This window comes from Dioscorea cayenensis, chromosome 15 (genome assembly GCF_009730915.1).
Source record: "Dioscorea cayenensis subsp. rotundata cultivar TDr96_F1 chromosome 15, TDr96_F1_v2_PseudoChromosome.rev07_lg8_w22 25.fasta, whole genome shotgun sequence".
NCBI classification, from domain to species: domain Eukaryota; kingdom Viridiplantae; phylum Streptophyta; class Magnoliopsida; order Dioscoreales; family Dioscoreaceae; genus Dioscorea; species Dioscorea cayenensis.
Window position 1 is genome coordinate 6833873 of NC_052485.1, and position 13353 is coordinate 6847225.

General features: G+C 34.4%; 3 protein-coding genes across 3 annotated transcripts; 2 read left to right on the forward strand and 1 right to left on the reverse strand.

Moving 5' to 3' along the window:
- The first annotated feature begins 444 nt into the window (after positions 1-444).
- LOC120277963 (protein LIFEGUARD 2-like) lies at positions 445-3533 on the forward strand. Its single transcript, XM_039284842.1, has 4 exons — positions 445-807; positions 919-1032; positions 2803-2960; positions 3068-3533. The coding sequence occupies exons 1-4, from the start codon at positions 555-557 to the stop codon at positions 3272-3274; spliced, it is 732 nt and encodes a 243-aa protein (XP_039140776.1). The 5' UTR covers positions 445-554; the 3' UTR covers positions 3275-3533.
- A 2327-nt stretch (positions 3534-5860) lies between these two features.
- Positions 5861-8694, forward strand: LOC120277486 (protein LIFEGUARD 4-like). Its single transcript, XM_039284348.1, has 4 exons — positions 5861-6242; positions 6386-6499; positions 8159-8316; positions 8397-8694. Exons 1-4 carry the CDS (start codon positions 5966-5968, stop codon positions 8601-8603), a joined length of 756 nt encoding a protein of 251 aa, XP_039140282.1. The 5' UTR covers positions 5861-5965; the 3' UTR covers positions 8604-8694.
- Positions 8695-8772: 78 nt separating this feature from the next.
- LOC120277485 (VAN3-binding protein-like) lies at positions 8773-11796 on the reverse strand. The gene is made up of 6 exons (XM_039284347.1): positions 11289-11796; positions 11055-11195; positions 9985-10384; positions 9617-9895; positions 9423-9530; positions 8773-9334 (listed from the first exon to the last, which is right to left on the reverse strand). The coding sequence occupies exons 1-6, from the start codon at positions 11529-11531 to the stop codon at positions 9126-9128; spliced, it is 1380 nt and encodes a 459-aa protein (XP_039140281.1). The 5' UTR covers positions 11532-11796; the 3' UTR covers positions 8773-9125.
- Positions 11797-13353: the final 1557 nt, after the last annotated feature.

Genomic DNA, 13353 nt, shown 5'->3' on the forward strand with positions numbered 1-13353 from the left:
TATCTTTTAATAATTCATTTTGAAGGCTCCAATGCTTTACTTCATAATAATTCCAAGTGCTTGTTCGATTCGGATCTCAAATCACTAATAAAGAATTCGTTTTTAATTTTCACATACGCCCGTACATTCTTCCTATTATTATTTATTAGCTTTCCTTCGAGGCAAAGTATATACCCGGTCCCAAGCTGGTCCCGATCCACTGTGTATCCCATAACACCAAATTCATCTCAACTTCCATGAAAAAGCGCGTTCCCAATACACGTGTCATCACATTATTGGACATAACGATTGGGCCCACCGGAGTATTCCATTGACACGTGTCATCATCAAAATGTTCGCTGACTCACACCCGATAAGATATCCGCCCTTTGGGATTAAAGGAACACGTGGCTATTCATTATTTTGACACGTGTACATGGTCGTTTCTTCTACCCTTCCCCCGTCAAACGCCATCGTTCTCAAACCCTAACCCTAGTTTCTCCGTCGTCTTCCTCTCGCTTCTCCCTGAGATCTCGAACCCTAGATACCTTCGGCGCTGATCACCAGGCTCAAAGATGTGGCGGCCATCATTCGGGAAGGACGGGGACCTGGAGTCCGGCCCCCGGCCGCTGTATCCGATGATGCTGGAGAGCCCGGATCTACGATGGGCCTTCATCCGAAAGATTTACTTCATCCTCGCAACCCAATTGCTCCTCACCGTCGCCGTGGCCGCCGTCGTCGTCACCGTTCGCCCTATCTCCCACTTCTTCGTCTCTTCCACCGCTGGCTTGGGGCTCTATATTTTCCTCATTATATTCCCATTTATCTGTGTGTTTTTTCGATTTGCTTTCAATTCTTGGCTTCTTTTTTAGGGATTTTGATGTTTACTAAGAAATTTTTTTTGTGTTTTTTTCTCTCTTCTTCTTCTTCTTCTTCCAGTGCTGTGTCCTCTTTACTACTATCATCAGAAGCATCCGGTGAATTTCTTGCTTCTTGGATTGTTCACGGTGTCGATAAGTTTTGCTGTTGGGATGACATGCGCTTTTACTAGTGGTAAGTTCTGAAGTTCTATTAAATTCTTTGTTTTTGTTTACTAATTTTTGCAAAATGTTGCAATTAAATTGGGAGAGATCTTTTCATGAGTATATTTAGGACCATATTTTCAATATTTGTGAATTTAGGGAAACCAATTGTTATTGGTTAAGTTCTGTGAACATGACAATTTGGAAATTGAAGTCAATAATGGAAGCTGGTCTGCAGATGCTGGCGTGGATGGAAAAGGAAATAAATTTAAGAAAGGACAAAGCGATAAAGAAATGTTGTATATGCATCATTCACAGTTTGTCAAGATTCTTATCTTTGTGCCTGTCTTGATGATTGACTGTATTTATTCTCAACTTAGTGTAGAAGGGAACCTCCCCAATAATACTTTTTTAAGTCCCAAACACGAATGCAGCCTTGACTAGAAATTAATTAACATAGGGAGAAGGTTAACAAAAGCAATACGAATTCAGGAAAGAAGGTTTTTTTTTTATTCAATGTGATTAGGCATCAACAGTTGATGCAGTCTAACCTGGGGCTTGGTAGGTTGACTAAAAGTAATTATAATATTGTTTACAAGTTACTTAGCAGCTTGGCATATAGTATTTGCCTAGAATCATGTTGTTAGGAAAATTTTAGTATGCTCTTAGTAGCTATAATTGCTTCATCAGTAATGTATTGGCACTTGAAGGCGAATTGAAATGCTTAGTAGAACTCTTTGAAATCGGGGTGGATTTTGTCAGGCAGATCATTATAATTTTGTGAAGTTCTTTGATTGTTTAGAGGTCTTGTAGTCCTTCAGATTGAAGCTGCGATTGTAAGATAGATTGTCACAAATTGGGCACCATTTGCTGGCTCTGATGAGTAGCAAATCATTAAGTCCTTTTCTTTTCTTCAGGTATTGTGTTAGATAGTGGTATTATGTCAGAAATTTATTAAATCAGTGTTGTACTGGAACTCTAATTGTCACTTGGACATGTGTTGGCAGTATACAATGTGACCAGAAAATAAAATTTGTTAAGCCAATTGCTTTTCAATTGAGATGCTGGATGCTTTTTTGGTTCTTTTTATATTAACGAGAATTATTACTAATCCCAGTCTGCCTTGCTGATTGGTGAAGGTTGTTTATTGATAGCCATCATTTGCTCCTGATTCTTGATTTTAAAGTTTAACCTTAATCAATTGTTAACTCTGTTTCTTACTTCACTTGATAATGTTCAATTTTTCCTTGCCTACACTGACAAAAATGATTCCATTTATGACATTATATACATGGAACCTGGCAATATTATGCTAATTGTCAACTAGTACAAAATTCTTCTCTTTTGTTTATCCTTTTTTTGAATTTTTTTAATGGTATCTGTAAATTGTAAATAGGAATTTTATTCTATTCATCTTGAAGAGGTTCTTCTGATTTCTTGTGTTGTGAAATTAACGTTCATCAGTTGTGATAATCAGTGTAAAATTGAATTTGCCACAGCAATACTACATTTCACTGCAGGTTCTAACTACTATTCTGGTGGCTAGGACTAGCAACATACCTGGAGACTAATTGTTTTAGTTTCTGCTTTTTCTTTTGAAAAACAATAGTTTTTAATAAGAAAACTTGATGAAGCTTCAATTTCATGAACATATCTACATTTTCTATCATCCATGTATGTTGCAGTAGATTTAGTGCCACCCAGCATAAATCTGCATGAAGATATCTATTTTTCTGTCATCCATGGACAGTGGCACAGTGCAACATTAACAATATAATTTATAATCTTTAATTGGAAACAGGGAAGGTGATCCTGGAAGCAGCTATTCTTACAGCAGTAGTGGTCATTGGTCTCACCCTTTACACTTTCTGGGCGGTAAAGAGAGGGCAGGACTTCAACTTTTTGGGTCCTTTCCTTTTTGCTTCCGTCTTGGTATTAATGGTTTTTGCTCTTATTCAGGTAAATAGCTATTTCTACTTTGTATGCTGCGCATTGTTTTCTTCACTTTTATACTAATGTGTCCATTTGTAAATTTTGTTTTCATTATTTCAATTTTTATCTTGCAGATTTTCTTCCCACTTGGCAAGATATCGGTCATGATCTATGGAGGTTTGGCCGCCATTATCTTCTGTGGTTACATCGTCTATGATACTGACAATTTGATCAAACGTTACACGTATGATGAGTACATCTGGGCTGCAGTTGCATTATATCTAGATGTTATCAATCTCTTCCTCTCCCTGCTCACCCTATTAAGAGCAGCTAATGATTAAGCAAACAAAGTCCATATTCAGATCGTGATAAGTATCTCGGACTTTAATGCATATAGTTAAATCAAATGTATCTGTTCCTCTTGATTGAACTGTAAAAATTGAAGAAATTAAGGTAGATGGAAGTGGTAAGAAATGTGAACATTTTTCATTTGCATCTTTCTCAAGCATATGGTATTCTTTGCAGTTGGTTGTCTACATTAGATGAATTCAATATAATTTCACGTCAATGTACCTTGCATGGTCACAAATTTTAGTTTTCTATTTTAATGTATATCAATGTATAATCTTATATTCTTATATATCCTTGGAGTGTGTATGCTAAACAAATCATGGTATCAATCTCTTAATTTGTACTACTGCAAGTAACATGGTATAAATGGTTGAAGTATGGTATAACTAAGTGCTTGTGCTATTTAATATTTAATGTTTAATGTTTAATGTCTATGTAATATTTAATTTTTAATGTTTATTTAATGTTTAATGTTTATTGGATAATTATTATTTTTGTAAGTGTTTAATTTATAAAAGTATAAAACAAGAATTGGTAAATTTACTGTAAGTTTTTTTTACTATTCTATATTTTGTTTTACAATATAAGACTGTTCATCACAATATTTTATGAAAATCTTGTGATTTTTTGAAAACCGATGCAAACAAAATACAATTTTAAAAGACTTTTAATTCACAATCAACAGACTTCTGTTGAAATCTTTATAAAAAAATTAAACAAATCCTGATAAAAAAAATAAACAAATAGATAAATAAATAAATAATGTGATTACTCTAGAATAAAGAACTTAAATAATAAATCTCAACTTCATCTAAAAAAATAAAAATCTAATTGCATCAATTAAGGGACTAAAGGATACTTTATAAGTTTTTTGGTGTGTATATGTTGTAGCCGATGGATATCCGTGTAATATTGGCATGGTCTGCTTTCGTGATCATTATGTTAAAAATAGAAAGAAAGTTCGTTTTAATATTGTGAAACTAAATCTCTTTCGTATAATTTTTAATTTTAAACAGAGGTAATATGGGTGGACTTTTATACCGTGCTTTAAGTGGTTTAAAAAAATTAACTAATTATACTATACTTAATCAATCATTTGCATTGTATTTTCACTTTATTTGTAAATCAAATAAATAGTAATAATATAAGTTGTTTTGGGTTGTCACTTAAAATCTCAAATGTCAAACGAACCATAAAGAGGTGTTTGGATAGAGGATCAAGGGGTGGCTTGAGCTTTTGATTCTCTTTAATCCTAAAAATTTTGTTAAAAACTTTCCAAGGAGGTGTTTGGATAAGAGCATTAAGAGGTGATTTGTACCTTAAAAATTTTCCCATTATATATATATATATATATATATATATATATATATATATATATATATATATATATATATATATAGTCAATAATATGTAAATAAAAAATATTCAATAATAAATATATTAATAATATAATTAAATATATTAAAATTAATATAATGATAATGATAATCGTAATCATAAATCATAATTATAAATTTTTTTTACTCAATGTTACGTGGAATGAAAGATATTAAATTTGAAAAAATAAAAAAATAAAAACCAAATTAAGTTCATCCAAATCCACTCTATAATCCTTCTAACGCCTCCGTTCTATCTAAAAGGAATAAAGGAGCGGATTAAGTCTTCTTGATATTTTAGTCTAATTTACCTTTAATCCTTCAATTTAAACACTCCCCAAATTTTTTTTAAAAAAATTAATATACCCAAAAATAACATTTATTAACGGCTATCCACAATTTTGGCGGGAATGTCTGTCCATGTCTCCAGTCAACCCAATTTGGTAAATATGCATATATATATATATAGATTATAAATATCCTCATATATGAGGTTGCTTTTGTAAAAACAACAAATATATACAATACTACTTACCTCAACGTATATATCACGCTAGTATTTTCGAGAATTTTGAGTTTGTATAAATATATACATATATATAGGATTCATCAAATAAATAAATAAATAAATATATATATATATATATATATGGGATTCATCAAGTGCTGACTTTCACAAATCTCTCCAAATTAGAGAAAAAAAATTAGAGAGATAGACATAAAACTAATTCACAGGTATCCAAGTAACATAGGGAACAATGTCCAAACCTTTATCTTACATCTAAACGGGTTAGTGCGAGGGTGTAAATCTCAGTTATTATTTCAGTGACGATCGTATAATCTAAATTAAAATATTATGTATCTTATTTTTTATGTATCATTATTCATAATATTGTTTATTTTATTTTTACTGTTTATTACAATGTAAGATAGTAATATGTATATTTACTATTATTTTTACAGTTTATACGGATGGATAATTTGTAAACGTTTGATTCAAATTTAATGTCTGAAAAGCAGAAGTCCGTCGAACCAAACTCTAGGAACATTGGCAAAAGGGTGGACCTATATATATATGTGTGTGTGTGATTTTTTTCAGAAGCGTTAATGAAATTATCTATTTTTATAAGGGGGCAGTTGAACAAATTTCCACAATAAATAAAGCCCAGGCCAACAGAATCACCAAAATAGAAACCCCGCGTTCTTTTTTCTCTCTGTTTTCCTCAACCTCCATCCCCTTCTCCTCCACAACTCCTCCATCTCGTTCAATCCTCTCTTTGCCCCCTTTGAAACCCTAAATCCGAAATGGGGAAGCAAAATCAATGCAATGGAGGAAAGGAAGGAGACATAGAGACCGGCCATACCCCCGCCGCTGCCGCATTGTACCCTAACATGGCCGAAAACCCCTCTTTTCGCTGGGCTTTTATCCGTAAGGTCTACTCCATCATTTTGATCCAGCTCCTTCTCACTGTCGCCGTTGCCTCCGCTTTCATTTTCGTTCGCCCGATCTCTGTCTTCCTCTTCGCCGGCACCCCTGTTAGCTGGGCTGTTCTCATCCTCATCATCATCGCGCCTTTAATCAGTGAGTTCTTGATCCCTTTTTGATGGTTTTCCTCTTCTTTTTTTTCCCTTTTTTTATCTAATTTTTATTTGGATTCAGGATTGTTTTTTAGATTTATTTTATTTGAATTTTATTTATTTTTTATATTTAAATTTATTTTGCAGCTATGTTTCCGATGTTTTATTTCCAAGAGCGTCATCCGATCAATGTTTTTTTGCTTGGATTGTTCACCATTTTCATGGCTTGCAGCATTGGATTGGCATGCGCGACCAAGAGCGGTAAATACTATAACAATACAAATTTTTTTTTTCAAAGTTTTTTTTGTCATTTCGTTTGGATCTTTTTAAAATTAAGAATTCTTATTAACAGTTGTTATTCTTTATTAATATCCAATAATGGAAAAATGTGAGATTAATAATTTCACAGATGCACCTCTAAATGCTAATTTTTTTTTGTTTGATTTTTATATTTAAAAATTTTCAATGTTTATAAAATTAATTTATATTTAGAACAATATAATAGTATAAGTTAAAAATTAATATTTTATTGAGATTATAAAAGTCACCTCATAATAAAGGACAAAAATAACGAGAGGAGATATTAACGGCTATTGAGAGCATGTCAATAAAACAGATTGCTTTGAGATTAGTAAAAGTTTGGGATCAAGGTACTGGAAGTATTATAAAAGATTGGTCTATACCATCTTTTTTTTTGGTGGTATAGAGAAGGATTCAGGTTCAAAACATTTTACTTAAACAATTCAAATTTATGTTACATGAACTAACCCAAATTGAAGAATTATGAATTTATATTTTATTATTATATGAGTCACCAATTTTGAAATGACCAGTGTATAAATATATATATATATATATATATATATATCAAATGCAGCTCTCAAAATGTTTGCTGTTATGCAGCGTATGTGCTATTTCCGGATTTCATGGGTGCACACATGTTTAACCGGAGAAGGCATGAGTCACATGACCTCTTTTGAGCACAATCCTGAAATTGCTACCACTACTATTAATATTAAATTTGGTTCATTTTACACATTGTTCTCGATTTCATGTTCTAATAGCAGGGAAATGCACAAAATGCTTTGCTGGTCTTACTAAATAACTAGATGATGCTGCTAAAACCGCAGCAATTTACTACTATCACGTCATTCAATACGGATTGGTTTTTTTTTGCTTAACTTTAGGTACAATCAATATGCAACAACAAGCAACATCAAATAAACAATGGTGATCTTGCTATTGCTTATGAAGCAACAGAGACACATGGTTGTGTTTCCACATGTTATAGGCAATAAAAAGTTTAAGAATTTCCTGTGTCCTATTGTGTGTTACTGCAGGATCAAATTTTCACTTGACCATATTGAAATCATCTTTCATTTCCTAATTGGATTATGTATATCTTGTTATCATGCATGTTTCTGAACAAGGTTTTATATTTAGATATCATAGGCCATATTGAAATGCTGGTAAAAAGCACATCTGGGGGTAAACATGCTAGGTTCTATGTAAGCAACATCTTGATTATATTACTGATGTTTTAGTTAGTTATCCATTGAAAACATCTCTCATAGCCAATCATTCAGAATTGACACATGAGCATGTCAGCAGTTTTGGATTCATCATGTGAATAAGATTGAAGTCAGAAACCTTTTATTTCTGGTTAACCAGGAGGTAAGATCAGAAGCTTCACTGAACACAGCTTATAAGCCCGACAAAGTTCAGTAAAAGAACCAGCATTCACAATGTTTGTCTATGCTGAAGACCTGAACTCAGCTTTCCTTTGTAAACATTTTTGAATGTGATACTTCCATGTTTCATTACTGTAAAATCATTTGAGGTTATTTTTCATGCTTTTTGATGGACACTGAAAAAAAATCCATTTTCTCTGTTATTTGTAACTGATTCTTTTCACAACAGGGAAAGTGGTTCTTGAAGCTGCAGTGCTAACAATAGCAGTAGTAGTAGCAATCACATTATACACTTTTTGGGCTGCAAAGAGAGGTTATGATTTCAACTTCCTTGGGCCATTCTTGACTGCTGCAATACTAATACTACTCATATACTGGGCAATCCAGGTAATTAACCTCTACAGTACAATTTTAGCTCCAAATTTTATACTGCCAACACTCTTCTTGATATGCTTCTTACCTTGCAGATTTTCTTCCCGTTGGGAAAGATTGGTCAGACAATATACGGATTCCTGGGTTCAATCATATTTTCCGGCTTTATCCTCTACGATACGGATAACTTGATCAAGCGATATACCTACGACCAGTATATCTCTGCTGCCATTGCTTTGTATCTAGACATCATCAACCTCTTTACATCCATCCTCAGCATCTTCAGCGGCATGGATTCATAAGTATGTTTAGAAAAGTTTAACCTGTTAATCTAATGTATATCATCAGATTTTATAGATGGTTAAAAACATCTTCTAAGTTCTAACATCATCAGATCAGTTCTGCAATTTCATTTCTGCACACAAACCTCAGTCAAAGATTCTTTCCTAGGAAGGACCAATGAAAGAGACATGAATCAATCCGGATACAGATAAGATATACATTCACAAGCCACAAAACAAATTCATCACAGAAACTGCTTTTGATTCTTCAATCATCTTTTTAATCTTTTTCTACTTTACAATGTGAGAGAGAGAGAGAAAGAAAGACAGAGGGATAGGAACCCCACACTAGCACAGATCTCACACAAACATCCCCCACCAACATTCCTGTCAAACTCTTACCAGTATTCAGTATTGATTCAAGTAGGGACATGTTTCATCTCACCTCTTTAATTCTCCAGCTAGCAATCCCTCTCAACTCTTCATCCTCTCCAGCTAGCCATTGTTCCCACAATGTCGGCGAAGGCGAAGCTTCGCCGAGCATCAACCGAGGCTTTTCTTATCACCGACGATATTCAGCAACCGACACACACCCTGTGTCCACATCTCATACTCCCTTTGGCTCCTACACTCAAATTCAACCACCCTCCCTTCTCCGGTCCTTAACCCAAAGTACCGCCGCTGCTCCCCACCTTCCAGCAAATGCCGTCCCGCCCACGCTGGGATGTTCTTGCACACATCCACAACCACACCTACACCAAACATTACATTCCTTAATTATACAACAAACACACACGTAATGCAAGATCATCATAAACAAAACAAATCCCTACTACTCACTCTTCTTCTTCTTTGTAATAGTCCCTGCAACATGCTTACTCTTCATCTTCACCATCACCTGCCCCATTCTATTAATGTAAACAGACACAACCTTCCAGTGTAAATCCCCTGCAATTCCACAAACAATTCATCAAAAAATAAAAATTAAATTAAATAATTAAAAAAAAAAAAACAAATTAAAAAAAAAATCAAACCTTTGCGAGTCCTTTTGAGAAGTTCAGTGCCTCTTGCAAGCAACTCTTGGCTACAAAGACCAAGAAAATTCTCATCAGCAAACACCTCTCCACTCAAACTCTCATCATCCTCATCAACACCAGCATCACTAGAATTCTTCTTCTTCTTCTTCTTCTCCTCAACATAGGCACCATTAACACCAACACCACCACCACCTCCCCTCTCCACCGGAATCACCGCCGCTATGTTCCACACCTCCTTCAACGCCCTGGCCTTCAACGTCGCCGCCCCTCTCAACGCTAACACTCAAAACCAAACACTTCATCATCACTACCAAAACAACTCAAATGACTCAAATTTTAACATACATAAAGACATGTATAAATACCAGTAGCAGCGGCTGCTGTCAGAGTGACGACATCGCCGGCCGTACGAACATTGACGGCGGAACCAACAACGGCGGCGAGATGATCACGTTCAGCACCCAATGACTCAGCCGCCTCAACGCACTGAGCCGCCACTAATGTCGCCGCCGATGCTACCGCCATGTTGGTCCTTGACGCACGCTCGTCTTTCCCCGGCCCGGATGCGGCGGTGGCGGCTGCAATTGCGGCTACGGCCGCGGCCACGCCGGCTACCGACACGGCGGCGTGTAGCTGCGCGTTGTGCGCGCGTGTCTCCTCTTTCTTCTTCTCCCGCCGGTCTTTTAGCCAGCGGCCCACCGTTTTTCCTCTGTACACCGGCTTCGCCGGCCCGGCGCCGGAGCCGGCGACACTGCCTTTGCCGTACTGCGCAGAAGAATATCATGGGTGAGAACTGCTTCAAAAAGACGAAAATACCCTTGACAGGCAAGAGCCCCGCTTTTGGTTAAGAATCAAAGTTTCTTTTAGTTCATTATCTCGCAAGAAAAACCAAAATAGTGTAACTAAACAGAGAAAGAAGCAGACAAAAAAATAAAGGAAAACTTCATTTCCCAAAAGACACTCAGTATATTTTTACTTTTGTTCCTAGAATGTCCTCTCACTTTGACTCAATTGGGACCACTAAAGACAAAAGAGAGACTCATCCTGGACTCATCAACGAGGGTGTTTTGGGAAAATCATCAAAAATAAAAAACATAGAGGTGTAATTTAGAAAGAAAGAGTGGTATTTCTGGAAAAAAATAAAAAAAAGAAGAGTTTGTATAGGGAGAAGAGAAAGACATGACTCTCTCTTTCTTTATTTCTTTAAATCTTTATTTTATTCTTTTTCACTCTCTCTCTCTCTCTCTCACTCTAGAGAAGAGAGATTGAGAGGTGGGTGGAGCTTTCAGGAAAGGCTGAGAACTTGGTCGCTTTGTCTTCAGCGCTCCAGCTTCCAAAACCAAACAGTAATTAATACTGAGAGAAAACAAACTTAGTCTTTTTGAAGAAAAACAAAAAAAAAAAAATAGAGAGAGAGATAGAAAAATACTAAAACCTTAACATCGTCCATGTCCGACGGTGACACCGGCGGGCTATCAGTGAGCGACCCACTGTTCTGTCCGCCACCACCACCGCCACCTCCGTTCAGTGGTCCACTGCTATGTGACAATCTCCCTGAAGCCAACGGTGACACCTCCTGCCACATCAACAGTAAAGAATTAAGCTTCCAAATTATATAATTTTTGCATAATAATAACAATAATGATAATGATAATAATCAGAATAATACCGATTGAGACATGATGCGCTCAAGTACAAGTTGGGAAGTAGAAGAGGTGGCGAAAGTGAAGGAGTTGTTGGAAAGAAGGTCATCAGATTCAGTGAAAGGGTCTTCAGGGATGGGACAAGGATGATGATGATTATGATGGTGAGGAGTAGTGAGGGATTTAGAGACTTCTAAAGCAGAGACACTCCATGATCTTGAGAGGAACTCCATTGGATCTTTGGGGAGTTCTGTAGGTTGGTCATCCATGGCTGAGGGGACACAGAGGTTGTGTTGGTGGTGGTGGGAGTTTGCTTAAAAAAGTTAAAAGGGTGGGGGTTTTTATAGAAAGGAGAAGTTTGCAAGATGAGTATTGATAGGTTTGGAATGTCAGAAGGGGAAGAGGACCTGGACCTGGAGCTGGAGATGGTGAAGGTGGTGATGATAAGACCTGTTCTTCTGGGGACTCACTCTCTCTTTCTCTCTCTCTGTCTCTGGTCACTGTACCTACACCATATAACTCTTTCATCATGTTCTTCTCTAGCACTATAATAAATGTTTGGAGTAGATAAGTACTGAAATGCCCTTGGAGTTTTGGAGTAGGGGATGGAGGAAGGAGGGTTATAAGGGGGATGTTATGAAAGGATGGAGAAGTGGGAGTTAAGGAAAAGGGTGTGATTTTTGAGGGACTCATTCTTAAATTGATTTTGTTGTTGGTTGTCAACTATTTATATTTGTTGGGTTTTTTTTTTCCTGTCAAGGTTGATGCCAAGGGTGCTTGTCTTGCCACGTGCACTCTCGCAAGAAATATTAAATTTTAAATATTTTAAAAATAGTAAAATAAAATTCTTATTCAGTATATCCCTTGAAGCAAAAAAGTTTATATGTTTTTAAATTTTTGGATTTTTTTATATAAAATGGAATGTTATTTTATTTATTTGGGTTATATACAATGTTTTAATAATCGGACCGGTTGTCGAACCGGTTAGGCAACTGGTTCGGTTCAACCGGATTTAATTTTTTTAAATAAATAAATATTTAAAAATTAAAAAACATTAAAAATAAATAAATAATAATTTCAAAAATAAAAAAAATTAATAAAAAGGTACAAAATTACATATTACAAAGTTAAATTACCTTTATAAAATCACAAAGTTTCAACTTTACATAAAATTAAAATTTTCAAAATACAAATATACAACAAATATTAAAAAATAAAAAATAAAATAAAATATAAGTATACAAGTATATAACAACAACAATAATGATTAAAAAATAAAAACCAAACCGTTCAAATATTTAGTTTAACACTTTAAATTTAATGATTTAATTATTGATTAGTGTAAAATTATAAGTTAATTATAATAAATTAATAATAATAAATTATAATATATTAATATCTTTGTGCATCTTGCTTTAATTTTTTTTGACTTTTTTGCCTATTTAAAATTTGAACTGAGTTAATGAGTATATTAATTTTATTTAAGTTTTTAATTATAAAATAAATTAATTAAATAAATAATTTAAATTAATAAATTAATCGGTCCGGTTTTTTAGTGGTTAATATCCCTAATTGGACCGGTTGACCGGCCAATTTTCCGATTGAACTGACTGATCTGATCCGGTTTTTAAATTATTGGTTATATATTTGATGTAGATGTTGTTAGTATTTATTATTGATAGCCTGATTAAAAGTAAAAACGCAACGTAACAAAATTATATGATAAAACATTTGAAGATGAAAACCCAAAATGGCTATCGCATAAAATAAAAATTCATAAAAATTATCATTCACTTTTTAAGAGGCCAATGATCTCTTGATCAATTAACATCAAGTTCACTGTGTAAAATGTTTAGGTGACAAAAATGAGAATACAAATAAATTGAGATATTAACTCTATGTTTATGTGTGTTTGTAATGACTTATCCATATTTTGTAAAAAAAAAATATATATAAATTTATTTTTAAATTTTTTTATAAATATAATATATAAATCATTCTCAACAAATATTGCAAGAGTTAAGTGATCCTTCAACCTCTCACCTGGAAATTGAAAAAATTACAATCTTTCTCTTGCAAAATGGTTGCTTC

What these genes read in the sequence shown, in the direction of transcription:
- LOC120277485 (XM_039284347.1), bottom strand. Translation starts at nt 11,531, where the DNA reads ATGGATGACCAACCTACAGAACTCCCCAAAGATCCAATGGAGTTCCTC. An exon ending in CGGACATGGACGATGTTAAG is followed by an intron (nt 10,385 to 11,054) that starts GTTTTAGTATTT and finishes TCTTCTGCGCAG; the next exon opens with TACGGCAAAGGCAGTGTCGC. An exon ending in GACAGCAGCCGCTGCTACTG is followed by an intron (nt 9,896 to 9,984) that starts GTATTTATACAT and finishes TTTGAGTGTTAG; the next exon opens with CGTTGAGAGGGGCGGCGACG.
- LOC120277486 (XM_039284348.1), top strand. Translation starts at nt 5,966, where the DNA reads ATGGGGAAGCAAAATCAATGCAATGGAGGAAAGGAAGGAGACATAGAG. An exon ending in GGCATGCGCGACCAAGAGCG is followed by an intron (nt 6,500 to 8,158) that starts GTAAATACTATA and finishes TTTTCACAACAG; the next exon opens with GGAAAGTGGTTCTTGAAGCT. An exon ending in TCATATACTGGGCAATCCAG is followed by an intron (nt 8,317 to 8,396) that starts GTAATTAACCTC and finishes CTTACCTTGCAG; the next exon opens with ATTTTCTTCCCGTTGGGAAA.
- LOC120277963 (XM_039284842.1), top strand. Translation starts at nt 555, where the DNA reads ATGTGGCGGCCATCATTCGGGAAGGACGGGGACCTGGAGTCCGGCCCC. An exon ending in CATTATATTCCCATTTATCT is followed by an intron (nt 808 to 918) that starts GTGTGTTTTTTC and finishes TTCTTCTTCCAG; the next exon opens with TGCTGTGTCCTCTTTACTAC. An exon ending in GACATGCGCTTTTACTAGTG is followed by an intron (nt 1,033 to 2,802) that starts GTAAGTTCTGAA and finishes AATTGGAAACAG; the next exon opens with GGAAGGTGATCCTGGAAGCA.